The 14,689-nt window shown below is 36.0% G+C and overlaps 1 protein-coding gene across 1 annotated transcript in view; it reads left to right on the top strand.

The window, feature by feature from the left end:
- Window positions 1–14,689, top strand: part of LOC117417095 (cohesin subunit SA-1-like) — a 38,078-nt gene that overhangs the window by 16,793 nt on the left and 6,596 nt on the right. Inside the window, exons 2-23 of the mRNA XM_034028852.3 lie at window positions 5,286–5,473; window positions 5,937–6,057; window positions 6,241–6,396; window positions 6,729–6,825; window positions 6,930–7,006; window positions 7,902–8,106; window positions 8,475–8,626; window positions 9,047–9,120; window positions 9,220–9,343; window positions 9,604–9,702; window positions 9,984–10,063; window positions 10,248–10,355; window positions 11,209–11,323; window positions 11,506–11,623; window positions 11,804–11,907; window positions 12,395–12,487; window positions 12,659–12,748; window positions 12,861–13,064; window positions 13,353–13,423; window positions 13,604–13,691; window positions 13,932–14,012; window positions 14,523–14,615. Of these exons, the coding sequence (XP_033884743.1) occupies window positions 5,445–5,473; window positions 5,937–6,057; window positions 6,241–6,396; window positions 6,729–6,825; window positions 6,930–7,006; window positions 7,902–8,106; window positions 8,475–8,626; window positions 9,047–9,120; window positions 9,220–9,343; window positions 9,604–9,702; window positions 9,984–10,063; window positions 10,248–10,355; window positions 11,209–11,323; window positions 11,506–11,623; window positions 11,804–11,907; window positions 12,395–12,487; window positions 12,659–12,748; window positions 12,861–13,064; window positions 13,353–13,423; window positions 13,604–13,691; window positions 13,932–14,012; window positions 14,523–14,615 (2,379 nt within the window). The 5' untranslated portion in view covers window positions 5,286–5,444. The remainder of the gene's footprint in view (window positions 1–5,285; window positions 5,474–5,936; window positions 6,058–6,240; window positions 6,397–6,728; window positions 6,826–6,929; window positions 7,007–7,901; window positions 8,107–8,474; window positions 8,627–9,046; window positions 9,121–9,219; window positions 9,344–9,603; window positions 9,703–9,983; window positions 10,064–10,247; window positions 10,356–11,208; window positions 11,324–11,505; window positions 11,624–11,803; window positions 11,908–12,394; window positions 12,488–12,658; window positions 12,749–12,860; window positions 13,065–13,352; window positions 13,424–13,603; window positions 13,692–13,931; window positions 14,013–14,522; window positions 14,616–14,689) is intronic.

The raw sequence follows: 14,689 nt of genomic DNA, 5'->3' as shown, positions 1-14,689 counted from the left end.
GGCCACCTTTCAGTTTTGATTATAGGCCTGCTGTACTTTTTTGGGGGGCTGGGGGAGCAACTGGTCAAACATGCATCTAAAAATGGTCATTTGGCAGTATAAATAAGCTTTCAGCTATTTTTTTGTGTGGTGTGTTTTGATACATTGACAGCAATGATGAAGCTAGAAATGCATGAAAAAATGACAACTCCTTCCTAAATAGTTTTAATCAAAGTGCTTTCAGAAAAAAGGTACAAATTGGCACAATGTAATAAAACAAACTAGGAACATTGTATATTAACAAAAAAAAAAGTTGGCTTTTTTAGTAGTTTCTTTTCAGTACAAGCTGAACTAAATTCTTAAGGTCGATATTATTGTCATTGCTTCCGCCCCGGCACCTCTTTACAAATTAAGCACTGCCCAAGCGATAACTGTAGCTAGCAAGTGAAGTGGCACAAGAGGCAGTGTAATTCAATGTAATTTATTATTAGTTTGTTTAAATTGCTTTTGTGGTAATGTCCGCGGGTGCCTAATTTCGTTTTTCCTCTGAATTCTGTGATTCCGTCCGTGTTCTCCACAACCAGGATTTCATAGGGCCCTACAGACCCTGAATGTTGTATTGTTCCTTTTCTTGCATACTGATTTCAACATCTGATTCCTTTACATAATTCCTGAATAGAGATGCAATACACCCAAATGGTTGAATTGCTTCATTGTGTAGTGGCACAGTCTCTCGAATTTTAAGAATCTCATGCAGCAGCCTGACTGGTTTTATTTCCAAGCCAGAATGGTTTTAATTCCAAGGTCATTCTTGTGTGCATGTAATTGCTGTAATAACTCGCTCTGTCCTGTAATTGCAAGAATCTGTTATGGAACTGTCTGTGTCTCCTTGTTGCTGTAGGTGTATTTTGTATGCGTTTTAACTCGTTCAATGCCAAGTTACTTTACAGAAAGACTAACCTTGAATTACAGTACTTAATTAGACTTGTTTCCCCAAAGCTAAAGGCCTCCTCTTAAGAAAACCTAACTTGCTTTTGAAGCTTTTTTTTTTATGTAATTTTTTTTTTTTTTTTAATAAATAGTCTTGCCAGAATGATTAGCGAGCATGGCTAAATTCCTCTGCCTTCCATTTCAGCATCCTGTGAGAAGCGATATGGACAAAACAGCTACTTGTTTCCAACAAACTGGCAACAGAAATAGAGCAAATGTAAATTGCAAGCATGTGTGGTGTAAGGTGTCAGTTAATTTTGAAAAGCAAGAAGAGAAAGATCATCGTCTTCAGTTGTCGCCCTGGGTAAGGGCGTCTGCTACGAAATAAATAATAATAACAAAAGTTAGAAAGCTGGAAGGCGTAACAGATGTGGATTATTACATCATTGGAATGATAGGAATGGCTAGTAGAGTTTTTGGTAGCATTTATTTATAATGGTTTGGGAACAGACCAGAAAGTGGCTACAGACAGAGCACAAGCACTGTGAATCGCTCAATATTTAAGTTTTCAGCATTCTAAGCGTGAGGAGTTATTAACCATCTTGAGCTGAGTTTCCAGTTCCTGAGCCCAGTTCTGGAGTTTCAATTCTGTCCTTGCTTCTCTCCTAGCACATGTGGGCTCAATGGAGTTTCACCAAGAATGGTTAGCAAAGTTCCATTTAGAGCTGGTTGAGTGATTTATCAGGGGGTCAAAGATCTTAAACCTCTGACCCTATCGACATCAAACTTAACTTTCCCTTTTGAGTGCAGATTTCTACTTTTAAATACCGTTCTGTGCCTTGGTGTTAGAAATAATTACTTCTCATTGTTTTCTCAGTAGCGCAGTGTTCGTAAGAATGCCTGAGCATGTCCACGTGAAGCTCTGTCAAATAGGAAAACTAAAAGCAGGACTTGTAGGTTTATTGTGACTCCTGTGGTATCTTGCTTGTTGTAAAATGTTGATGTAATTTTGTTCTAAACAAAGTCCCTTCAGTTTTGGGGGATTTACAGTGGAAGTGTGTTGCATTTTGCTAAACAGTAAAATGTTATCCTTTTAAGTAGATTAATTGGTAGTTTGGACCTAACATTCTTTTATTTGTAATCTTGGAGGTCAGGTGCAAAACAAAATAGCTGGCTGTCCAGCAATCCTAAAGTGATTATTAATTAAGACTTGTAAGACAGAAGGGGCGGGGGGGCTTTTCTCTTGCTGGAGGTGAGAGATATTTATTACAGATCCTTCTCTGCCAACAAACTTGCTTGGGGAATATTAATGGGTACATCTGCTCGGAGAAAGATGACTGCTGCCCCTTCATTGACCCTGCCAGTAGGGGATGCTGTGGAGTACATCTAAACAAACTGTATTACGGTTCAGTTTTATATTTGGTTGCTTTTGTTCAGAATTTAGCTCCCAATTTCCAGAACCGTGATACAGTTTTTGCACTAACATTTGTCAAAATTGTTTTTACAAAGCTATTTTAATATTTGAAAACTGCAATCCTAGCACCTTTTAGGTTTATTAATTCAGGGCTCCTGGTGTCTTGGGGCACAAACCGATTTTTATTCGGATTGAGCTCTCCACAGAAATCAGGCGCTGACAGTCAAGTGAGGATCATTGTTGTTGATTGGGCTGCTTTACCGTTATCCCCCCCCCCCACACACACACCATCGTTCACTTGGTATTTATAGTTTTAAATATTTGTCATTGGATTCTTTTTAGTATTGCTGCATACCAGGACAGCTAAGTGGGTTAAATTCCTGGACAATTAATGCAGAAACGAATATAAACTGAATGCATTCCATGGTAGCTGTAATGCATGTTTAAAAGAAGGTTTTGTAGAAAGGAGCATAATTTCATGTAAATAAAAAATGGAGGGGAAAAGGACATCCACGAATCCCTCATTTCATCTGTAGTGTTTTATAACTACTTTGTTTTAAAAAGAGAATACTGCAGATGTTTACATGATTTTCCTACTAACATAATAAGAATGAAAGAGCTCTTTAGGCAGAGAGCCCATCCCTCTCCGGAGAGCTTGCACAGGCTGCAGAATGGGGGAGGGGTAGCGTCTGCTATTTCCATACAGAAACCCTCTTCCAGTAGATTGGCTGGAGCCTTACTCCAGTGTAATGAAGCCAGCTGTAATAGAAAAGGAAAAAAAAAAGTTGAGAGGCTCCTGGTTGCCAGGGCAGCATGAAGACGTTATCCAGCTATTCTTAAACAGCCTAAAGAGAATGGAGTGGCAGTCGCAACACGGCTAGACATAATAACCAAGTTGTCATTCAATTGAAACCACTGCACTGTGACCTGGTACCTGGAGCAATCCCTTCTGTGTGCTGTGAATAGGTGGACAGCTTTCTCTTACTTTTTTGCAGTCTGGTTTAATACTTTTTTTAATCGTGCTAATGTGAGTGTTTTGAGATTCTTCTTATCAAGCAGACCCCTCTGCTGGCAGTGCACTGCATATAGTGTGCAAAGTGAAAACTCTGTTGAAGCATCACAGCTTTTCCAGGTTTGCACACAGTCGTACCAGCAAGGTGAAACTAAAATTAATCTACCTACAACGTGCAGCCATCTAGTGGCAGGCTAAGCAATTTGGGGTTTAACCAGTTCCTATCTATGGCTTGTAGAGCAGGTACGGGGAATTAAGTATGTGTTATGAATATATTTCCACCAAGTAATTTAAAAATAAGTAACCATAATCAGTTGCATCAAGACTGTGGCAGGGACTTAATTCAGCATTGCATACATTTTCTCTAAATGCATATTTATTTGAGCACTACAAAACCTTTTTTTTTGTTTGTAATTATCTGTTTGAGAAATATCCATCCTGGAATTTATTTTATTTATCTATTTGTTTTTTTGCAGTATACACTGCAGAAGGTGGTGCAAAATGTAGGCCTATCTATATAACACTGACATTTGCATATTTAATCACATTTTGACCAACTTAGTTGTTAAACCCCTAATTGGCAAATTTTGCTAAATTGTCTCTGCATAGGTTTGTTCTTGGAAGCATCTAAATTTAAAGACCTTCATAGTCTGCCCCCTACTGTTATATGCATTTTGCATGGGCAAGATTTATGAAACCTCTTCTGACTTAATAAATGTTTAACACTAGAAAATATCTTCTAAATTAGCAGTGATTGGTATTCTTACAAATTTAAAATGGAAATCAATAAGAACATGTGGAATCTCAAATATAAATTGTTAATCCAGTTAGTTAACTTTGTGGATAACACTGCCCCTAGTGGTGAAGTCATTACAATCCCAAAAGCAGGTTTATGGATTTGGATGTGGAATACAAAACAAAAACAATATAGACGTATTGATTTAGTGAATAACTAGCTCATGGGAGTTTTGAGATAGGATGTCTTCATTATGCATGAAAGATTTAAGGTTTCTGGTAACACATCCGTGGGATCGCAAAACTCACCATGATGGGCTTTTGTCATTGCTGATTAACATCTGTAATTGCAGAATAAGTTTAATATAACAGCTTTTTAAATGTGTTCAAATTTAAATGTCTCCCAAATTAATTTGGACTTGTGCATTTTTCATTTACTTACAGGACAGTCTCCTAAATATCTAAAAGACCTCTTGCATGTTTATATCCCCTCTCATGCCCTGCAATCAGCTGATCTGAATCTGTTAGTGGTTCCTAATGCTAGGGTGACTGGGCTTTTTCCTGTTATGCCCCGTGCCTATGGAACGCGCTGCCACTCATTGTAAGGGAGGCCCCTTCTCTTGATGTTTAAGTCTCACCTGAAGATGTACTTTTATACTAAAGCTTTTTAAATTCTTTTTTTTTAAAATTGTATTGGTGTTGATTTTTATTTTTGTTTTTGCTGGGTTTGTTGTATTGTTACTGTTGTACAGCGCCTTGATCTCTTGAAAGGTACTTTTTATAAATTCAGTAAATTACTGTTATTGTTCCTCATACATTTTTAGAAGCATTATTTGCTGAAATTACAGGGTGCTCTGAAAGCAACATAAGCCAACTGGAAAATTCAGCTTTAATTTCTTCATCAAAGAAAATTGCTGAATACACAGCCAAAACAGTGTGTTTGTGCAGTTAAATTGTTTGTCTCAATCCGTTTGACTGCAGTGTGTGAAAAGGCCAGTTGGTGTCTCTCTGTTCCCTTGAGGTTTTGAGCACCATACACTGGGTGTCTACTGTAGTGTGGCATTACAAATGTATGCGCTTTTAAGCATTACACTGTTATACAGAAATATTATGATGTTTTAGAATAGTGAGTATTCTACTGTGTGTAGCAATAGAATCGGTAATCAATAATGCGATCAGCGACCTGCAACTTCTTTTTTTTTTTTTTTTTTTTAGGTTATTGTGGGATATGCCTATCTTGAAGACACTGGTGTGCACAAGACGGTTTCTTTTTAGGTTCTTGCAAGAAAATAATAAAGAATTTAGCACTCATCAGAAGACTTCTTAAACGACATTTTTTAAAGTTTCTGAAGTGAAAAGCTGCTAAGAAAAAAAATGATTACTTCAGAGCTACCGGTTTTACAGTAAGTATAAATACCAACCAGGGATGGGAATAAGGTTCCTATCGCATAGCATTTTGATCCATTTCTGGTTTTACTATGAGTTTAATAGGAAACACCGGACGGCATATACACTAGGGCAAATCAAGCATGTATTAAACCTGGAATGGAGGGGAAACTGCTAAGTAATAGGAGTCTTATTTCCATCACTAATTTTAAATTAACCAGAAAGGGCACTTTGCAGTACAATTGTTGCAGAAAAAAAGATACATAATAAATTATCTTGACAACTTCTGTATTGGGTATCACAATAAATAACCAAATATAATATTTTTTTTATACCTAATGAGAATGTTATGTGAAATCAGAATGATTATCTGTTTAAGTCTAAATACCTCAAGAACTACGCCCCCACCCCGACCCTAACCATTTTTATTTGAACCAATGACTTGTTTGTAATCGCATTGTCCTGACTGATTTGCTTTAGGGACTCCACAAATGAGCCGGGGCAGGCAGAGGCGGTTGCCGTCAGCGTCAGTGTGAGTGAACTGGAGGACGCCAGCGAGGTCAAGGGCAAGAGGAAGAGAGGGCGCCCTGGAAGGCCTCCGGTACGTTGACATGATTTAGAACCTGCTGTATTTAAAGTTGTAAAACCTTTCTTCCCTAGTTGACCAGTCTGTGTACTGTACAGTCAAAAAAAAAAGGAATGATCTGATTTTATTTATTTATTTATTTATTTATTTATTTATTTATTTATTTATTTATTTATTTCAAATCAAATTTGTTGCCAGTCTGCCAACAAAAAGCCTCGGAAGACACCTGCTGAAAAGAACCAGTTAGCAGTATCCAGAGGAGGGAGAAAAGCCAACGGTGTCCCCCAGCAGAACGGGGACAGTGAGCCGGTCACCCTGTTTGAGGTGGTGAAGATGGGCAAGAGTGCCATGCAGGTAAAGTAGCCTAACCATTTCATTATGTACATGTGGTTTAAAAATAAATAAATAAATAAATAGTTTTGATGGATAGGCAGAGTGTTTTTATTATGCTGGAATGAAACTAAACACCCACAGAAATAGTCAGTTTGTATTTTTTGGTGTCCCTGAGAACATACCTACAGATTTGGGTTGTCTTCTGGAATACTAATGCTGCAAGGAGCACCAGTACAAATGCATAATACGTTGTAAGAATTAGTTTGCTTTGTTTAAAGTTTTAACAGTATGTCTTCCTGGAGTTATATTTTATATAAGTAATCTCTAACAGGACTATATTCTTTTCTCTGTAGGCTGTAGTTGATGACTGGATTGAGTCCTACAAGCAGGACCGAGACATAGCACTTCTGGATCTGATCAATTTCTTTATCCAGTGCTCTGGGTGTAAAGGTACATTTAAAATACATTTATTGCGTTTGGCTTTAGTTTTAAAGTATGTTTTTAAATGTTTTCTGAACAAAGAAAGGGGTAATCTTGTTGTGGTCTGTCAACAGGCACTGTAAGAATTGAGATGTTCCGAAACATGCAGAATGCAGAGATTATCAGAAAAATGACGGAAGAATTTGATGAGGTAAGTTCTCTAGTCAGTAAAAAAAAGGCAGGATAGAAGTTAACTCAATTGAATGTTTGTTGTGTCCCAAGTGTATTGTATACTAGACTGTACATCACACTTTTGAAACTATCTTGAGAATGGGTCCTTTTGAAATAAGGGTTTTATGATCAGTTGGTGATCTACTTAATAGCCTTTGATTGGTCAGTCTAGTAAAGTATCAGTCCTTGGAGATTCTTCTAGGTTCACTTCCCATATTAACTGTTGTATGATCTTCTAAATGGTTTTATAATCACGGAATAGTAGCTGTTGGTTTTAATGTTTTTGTTGCAAGCTCAGCAGTTAGGCAAATACATTATTGTACTGTAGTCTCACTCCTGCTGTTTTTCAACATCACTTTGACACATGGGAGGAGAAAACCCTATCTGCTAGTACATTTAATTTAGAAAAATCAATAAGGAGTTCAATTTAATTAAGTGAGAAGTACATCATATGCATTTCTAAGATGTGCCAGAAATTTATCACCTGGGTTCACGTGTTCAAAATGGATTTAATTAATTCCCCCCCACACAGTTATTGGAGGATCAAGCGTAAATGGAGAAGTCTGAGTGTCACACTTGCTTTACATGCTTATGTGGTGGATTTGTCATGATGATTCACTAATGGCTCCAATTGTTTTTGGTTTGGTAACTCATGACAATGAGTAACTTAAGCCTTTGTGCATATATTTGACAATAAATTACCATTAGCCACATTTACAGTGTTAAAAAAAAAAAACTGTTTATTTATTTACAATTCTGTGGAGATGCTAATTGTCTTTTAAAGTGCATGTCCACTACTTACATATGTTTTAACTAAGCATTTATCAGTGGGAAATATATTAACTGTTTTTGTGTGTGTTTGTTCTGTTTTTCAGGACAGTGGTGATTACCCACTCACTATGCCAGGTCCTCAGTGGAAGAAATTCAGATCAAACTTTTGTGAATTTATTGGGGTGCTAATTCGACAGTGTCAGTACAGTATCATTTATGACGAGTATATGATGGACACTGTTATTTCCCTACTTACTGGGCTCTCAGACTCCCAGGTCAGAGCCTTTAGGCATACCAGTACTCTGGCAGGCAAGTATATTATGTACATTGGGATGGGGTATTGTAGAATCAGCAAAGATGGGTATAAGGAAGGCAGAGAAACCTTTTTTGGACAGTTTCCTCATTGTCTCAGTAGATTTCTTTCATTTTGTCTGAGGTTCAGTAGCTTGGTAATACCTGTTGTCTGGTGGGTGAAAAGAGGCTCTTGGCTTGACAGCAGGAAATTGAATATTTTCAAATTGGTTTAAAAACAAAACAAACACCATCACAACATATGAATGTTTGTATTACATGTTCATTGTTTGCTGTTTTCATTGTTGATTCAGTATGATGTATTGGTAGTTTTTAAAACAAACGCAGACCGAATTACATTTTCTGTTGCATTTCTTGTTTTTTAGCTATGAAGCTTATGACTGCCCTTGTCAACGTGGCCTTGAATCTGAGTATCCACCAGGATAACACACAAAGGCAGTACGAGGCAGAGAGAAACAAAATTGTAGGAAAGCGAGCAAATGAGAAATTGGAGTTGCTTTTAGAAAAGCGTAAAGAGGTAAAAAAAACTATATATATATATATATATATATATATATATATATATATATATATATATATATATATATATATATATATATATATATATATATATATATATATGAATTTTGTGAACTTTTATGTAGATCCTTGTTTTTCAGCTGTTTTAAAAACTGTATTTCACCACCAATATAAACCTCCGACAGCAAAACCTCAAGCATTTTATCAGTTTTTTTTTATTTGAGGAAATCAGCAAAAATAGAGCTGCTTAAAAACAGTACAAACGGTAACAAGAACTGCTTTTTTCACAAACACTATTAATTGGGTGTGGGGAACTGCTGCCCAAGGAAATTTCCATGTATCCTACAAATGAATGTGTTTAGAATGGTATATTGTATAAAAGTTATCAAACGTGTTTTTTTTTTGTTTTTTTTTTTAGCTTCAAGAAAATCAGGATGAGATTGAAAATATGATGAACTCTATTTTCAAGGGTATTTTTGTTCACCGGTATAGGTAAGCATTTGTTTGTGAAGACAAATTTCAGATGAAGATTTTATTATTTATTTTTATTTTTTAAAGCTGAAACCCATATCTTTCTAAATATACTTGCAGGGATGCAATTGCTGAAATCAGAGCTATTTGTATAGAGGAAATTGGTGTTTGGATGAAGATGTACAGTGATGCCTTCCTTAATGATAGTTATCTCAAATATGTTGGTTGGACTCTGCATGACCGGGTAAGTTTAAGATTCTTTTTTTTTTTACAGTTTGTATTTCAGAGATTTAACTGTGCTGGATATACTAGCAAATTGTCAGGGACAAGGTCTATAAAGCAAAAGCACACAGATGAGAAAACTATTCTCTGTTTTTTTTTCTGTTATTTGAGAAATGCACATAAAGAATGATTGATTTATTTTAGAGTTTCTCAGTGGTGACAGTCAGTTGGCTGTCTTTTGCTTGTGAACCTTTATAATTTGTATCGCATTCTCTCATTTAGCAAGGTGAAGTCAGGTTGAAGTGTTTGAAAGCTCTGCAAAATCTCTACACCAACAGGGAGCTCTTTCCAAAACTGGAACTTTTCACAAACAGGTTTAAGGTAAGAGAACTGGATTGTTTAATGATTTCATATATCAACAGTGTTTTTTAGTTTTTGAAAAGTATATACATTTTAGGGCTAACTGTTTGTTTCCCAATGGCCATTTTCTTTATTGATAGCTGAGCCATTTAAAAATAATAATAATAATTTACAATGTGTATTTTGCACCATTTAGTGTGTGTTTTTTATCTAATTTTGTAACACAAAATGCTGTGCTATAAAAAGATCAATATGTTGTTTAATCCTTGTTCTAATATTCTTCAATGGTGTATCTTTTTCAGGATCGAATTGTGTCCATGACCCTTGATAAAGAGTATGATGTAGCTGTAGAAGCCATTCGATTGGTGACTTTAGTATTACAGTGAGTACAGTTCAAAGATCATTTTTAAACTTGCACTAAACCTGGCTCTGCTATATGATGATTTTTTTTCTCATTCATTCTGTAGAGCCCCAGAAATATTAACTTCAGGTGACAGAGTATTGTTATATTGGCTGTACTGCTTTGCGTCTCTCATTTTTGTTGACGAGTTTGGTGAATGTTTCAGAGGGAGTGAGGATGCCCTCTCCAATGAGGACTGTGAAAATGTGTACCATCTGGTGTACTCGGCCCATCGCCCAGTGGCGATAGCAGCGGGAGAGTTCTTGCATAGGAAGTAAGTCTGGAATAAACAACTTCCTTTTTTCCATTTTAATAATTTCAACAGGCTGTAACTTTCCAATAAATTCTTTTTATTGCCAGGTATTTATCAATGATTACTTTTTATTGATAGACTTAGCATTTGTTTTACATCCACAGCGCTATAAAACAGCGACATTGCTATTAATAGTGTAGGGGAAATATTTAAGTACCTCGTTATTTCTTAGTTGTCGTTGCTTATAAAAAGCTTGTTTGAAAGAACTTTATTGAGGTTGTAAAGATTTTGTGGGTTAGTAATATTTTACTTTGTTTAGGTGCATTTTATTGCATTTAATTACATGAATTTTGATATTTGTACTTATCACGCAAAAGACAAAACCTGGACAGATCTTAAGAAATTGTACATATAATTAACAGATGTAATCTGTTAGTCTACCAATAAAAAAAAGAGAAACTGTACTTCAGATGGGTAATAAACCAAACTGTATTTAAATTTAATTAATAAATACCAGTATTTATTTTCTGGCGAATGTTTTGTAAGCTGGCCTGCAACATTTTTTAATGGATTATTCAAAAAGCATAGGTGGTGGCAGCAATATCAACCTTTTTCCCTATTTCCAAGGTCTGCTATTGTTATCATTATTGCTCAGTTTCTTTGAAGGAAAGGGCATATATGAGTTTTCAGGTTTTTTTCCATTTAATAATTTCAGTAGGCTGTAACCTTTTGTTATAAATTCTTTTTATTGCCAGATATTTATCAATGATTACTTTTTATTGATAGACTTAGCATTTGTTTTACAGCCACATCACTATAAAACAGAGACATTGCTATTAATAGTGTTCCTTTTCTTTTTGCTTTTCCATTATAGGTTGTTCAGCCGTCATGACCCCCAAGCAGAGGAGGCCTTAGCCAAGAGAAGAGGGAGAAATAGCCCTAATGGAAATCTCATTAGAATGCTTGTACTGTTCTTCTTAGAAAGCGAGGTAAGTGTGTTGTGTATAATCAGGAATACTGATAACTGCATTAAGAAAGACAGACTTATTTTTTTCAGGCTTTAAGGGTGTATTTATATTCTTTCATTTTATTTGTGAAACACTGATTAGACTACTGCTATTACTTTACATTATTGTAAACTTATAATTTTTTTGTTTTTTTTCTTTGACAGCTTCACGAGCATGCAGCCTATTTGGTGGATAGCTTATGGGAAAGCTCACAGGAACTGCTAAAGGACTGGGAGTGCATGACTGAATTACTGGTGGAGGAGGCTGTTCAAGGAGAGGAAGGTAGATTTATATTTGTGTGTTCACTAAATCAATCTAAGCTTTTAAATGTTGCTACAGCTGTTGCACAATTTACACCCTGACTATTTTGCAATCCAGATTATTGCTGCATTATGTGTGTGTTCATTGGAAGGTGGTATTTTGCAAAATACTCCTGTGTTTTTTTTTTCTTTCTATTTGTAGTATTGTCAGACAGACAAGAAACTGCACTGATAGAGCTAATGATGTGCACCATTCGACAGGCAGCAGAGGCTCACCCTCCAGTTGGCAGAGGAACTGGAAAGAGAGTAAGATGTTTAATTGGTGTTTAAAATGCTAGTTGTTGCCAAACGCAAGTCTGGAAATACATGACCTGAAGACATTCTAAACAGCAACTCTTAGTTTAGCATGTTACCTTAAGTGTAGTTGATATCAGAAGAGGTACTCTCTTCTGACCTGGTTTAAACTGATATTATTATTATTATTATTATTATTATTATTATTATTATTATTATTATTATTATTATTGTTTTGTAGACGCCTTTTATCCAAGGCGACTTACAGAGACTAGGGTGTGTGAACTTATGCATCGGCTGCAGAGTCATTTACAACAATGGTTTCATCCGAGGTTAAGTGACTTGCTCAGGGTCACACAGATTTGAACCGGGGACCTCCTGGTTACAATCCCTTTTCTTTAACCACTGGACCACACAGCCTCTTTTATTGTAATCTTCATGGTAAATATGCCCAGTAGCAATGATGAAGTAATTTGATAATCTACATTTTTTTTCAAAGGTACTGACTGCCAAAGAAAGGAAAACACAGATTGATGACAAAAATAAGTTAACAGAACACTTCATTATGGCACTTCCAATGTTGCTTTCCAAGGTAAGATGATGGACTTATTTTTAAATGAGATGGAATTATTTGTCCACTTGGTAATCCTGATAAGAAAACGCCGACCTTTTGTTTGAAACATTTGTATAGACTTGTGACGGTCACCCCTTTTTGTATTTTAATGTATTTGGATGATATAACATTTTTATTTTCCTCTTACAGTATCAAGCTGATTCTGAGAAGGTGGCAAACCTATTACAAATCCCTCAATATTTCGACCTAGACATCTATAGTGCAGGGAGGATGGAGAAGGTAGGATTTAACATTGTTCAATGCTGGCTTATATATATCTGTCTCTATCCACAAAAAGAGGGATTGGTATGTAAAGGGTCTGATTTTCTTTTTTTTTTTTTCTTTCACCTAGCACCTAGATGCCCTGTTGAAACAAATCAAGTTTGTGGTGGAAAAGCAAACTGAGACAGATGTGTTGGAAGCCTGCAGTAAAACGTATAGCATTCTGTGCAGTGAGGAATACACCATCATGAACAGAGTGGACATTGCCCGCAGTCAGCTCATAGACGAGCTGGTGGACAGGTTCAATCATTCAGTGGAGGAACTGCTGCAAGAGGTATGGTCTAAGAGTGGAATGGACTGCATTACTCTTATATAGTATGTTCCTGACTACACATCCCATTGATGCTGTAATTTTTGTAAAACAAATTTAAAATCCAGAATTAGGAAAAACAAAACACTAATCATGTAATAACTAGAGGACACATTGAGTGTACCGAGACAAACATTTCCCTGACTAGTATAAAAATGTAACGTACTTGATATAATACAACTGTCTTCGTTAATCCTTGTTTTAGCCACATTTCTTCTCTATATTGTCTGAATTTGTTTATTGTGTTCTCAGGGTGAAGAAGCAGATGATGATGACATTTATAATGTACTTTCAACTTTGAAACGACTAACAGCATTCCATAAGTATGTGCACAACATTTCATAGCTGATGTTAGCCTTTGCTACCGCAATAGAAGTTATTTTTGTAATGTGTGTTTTTTTTTTTTTACCATTTTCTTCCCAATTTCATTTAATGGCATTTATTCCCCCGATGGGTACATTTTTATAATACTGATCATTATTCTTTGTTTGTTTGTTTGTTAGCGCACATGATCTTACCAAGTGGGATATGTTTGGAAATTGCTACAGGTTGCTGAAGGCAGGTATCGAACAGGGTTCGATGCCAGAGCAAGTAAGTATCTTCAACTACAACCTTTAATTTATACACACATTATTTTCTAATACAAAATCCCAGATTCATTTTCAGGGTGCATTTTTTTAATTTATTTTGGTTATTTTGACATTCTATTCACTATTTATAAACCATGTTGTATTTACTGTATATTTGATGAAATTGTCATCTCAGTGTTTTTGTATGGCTGTGTTTTAAAGATTTTTTTATTTATTTATTTTTTTCCTTTTCCTTTTGCAGATTGCAGTACAGGCCCTGCAGTGTTCTCACTACTCTATTCTCTGGCAGCTTGTCACGATTACAGAAGGATCCCCATCCAAGGTACATTTTTAGTGTTAGAATAACGGCCACTGCAGAGGTCTTGAGGGCCCTGTGCCCCTGGGGCATATCAGAGTTCTCATACTTTCTAAAAGTGCAGACTGGCCCTTGTGGTTATCAAGGAAACCTATATTCACAGTGTATGTAAGTGATTTTTGGCTGCAGATATTATTGAAATGAAGAACCAGTGCAAGCTTAAGGGACTGTTTTTACAGGCTGTGTCAATATGATCATCAGCTAAAGGTGTTCTCTGAAGTGGTGGGCAGTGGAGTTAGCATTCTCCCAATTGACAGAGAGCGCATGGTTGCAAGCACACGAATGTGTTGCATAATATTTCCTGTTTGGTACAGATTCTGTGTAAAAGCCATAAAAATGAGAGTTCAGCAATTCAAACGTAATGGCAAAGTCTCTAAAATGCAATTAAAATATACAAAAAATGTTCCCTTGAAATTAAATAGGAGCATTTTAATTTAAATGTTCACTTGCATTAACTATGGTTACCTTGGTTTGTAGGATGATCTAATTGCACTAAGAAAAGTTGTCAAGTCTTTCCTTGCTGTTTGCCAGCAATGCTTATCGAATGTCAACACTCCAGTTAAAGAACAGGTATGTTGGAAATTCACTGCTAATTAAACAAGCAACACTTACTATAGCCCTTTAACTACTGCCTTATGTTGTAC

The sequence above is a fragment of the Acipenser ruthenus genome, chromosome 12, assembly GCF_902713425.1.
Source record: "Acipenser ruthenus chromosome 12, fAciRut3.2 maternal haplotype, whole genome shotgun sequence".
Classification (NCBI taxonomy): Eukaryota; Metazoa; Chordata; class Actinopteri; order Acipenseriformes; family Acipenseridae; genus Acipenser; species Acipenser ruthenus.
This window is presented reverse-complemented; position numbering and strand designations above follow the sequence as displayed.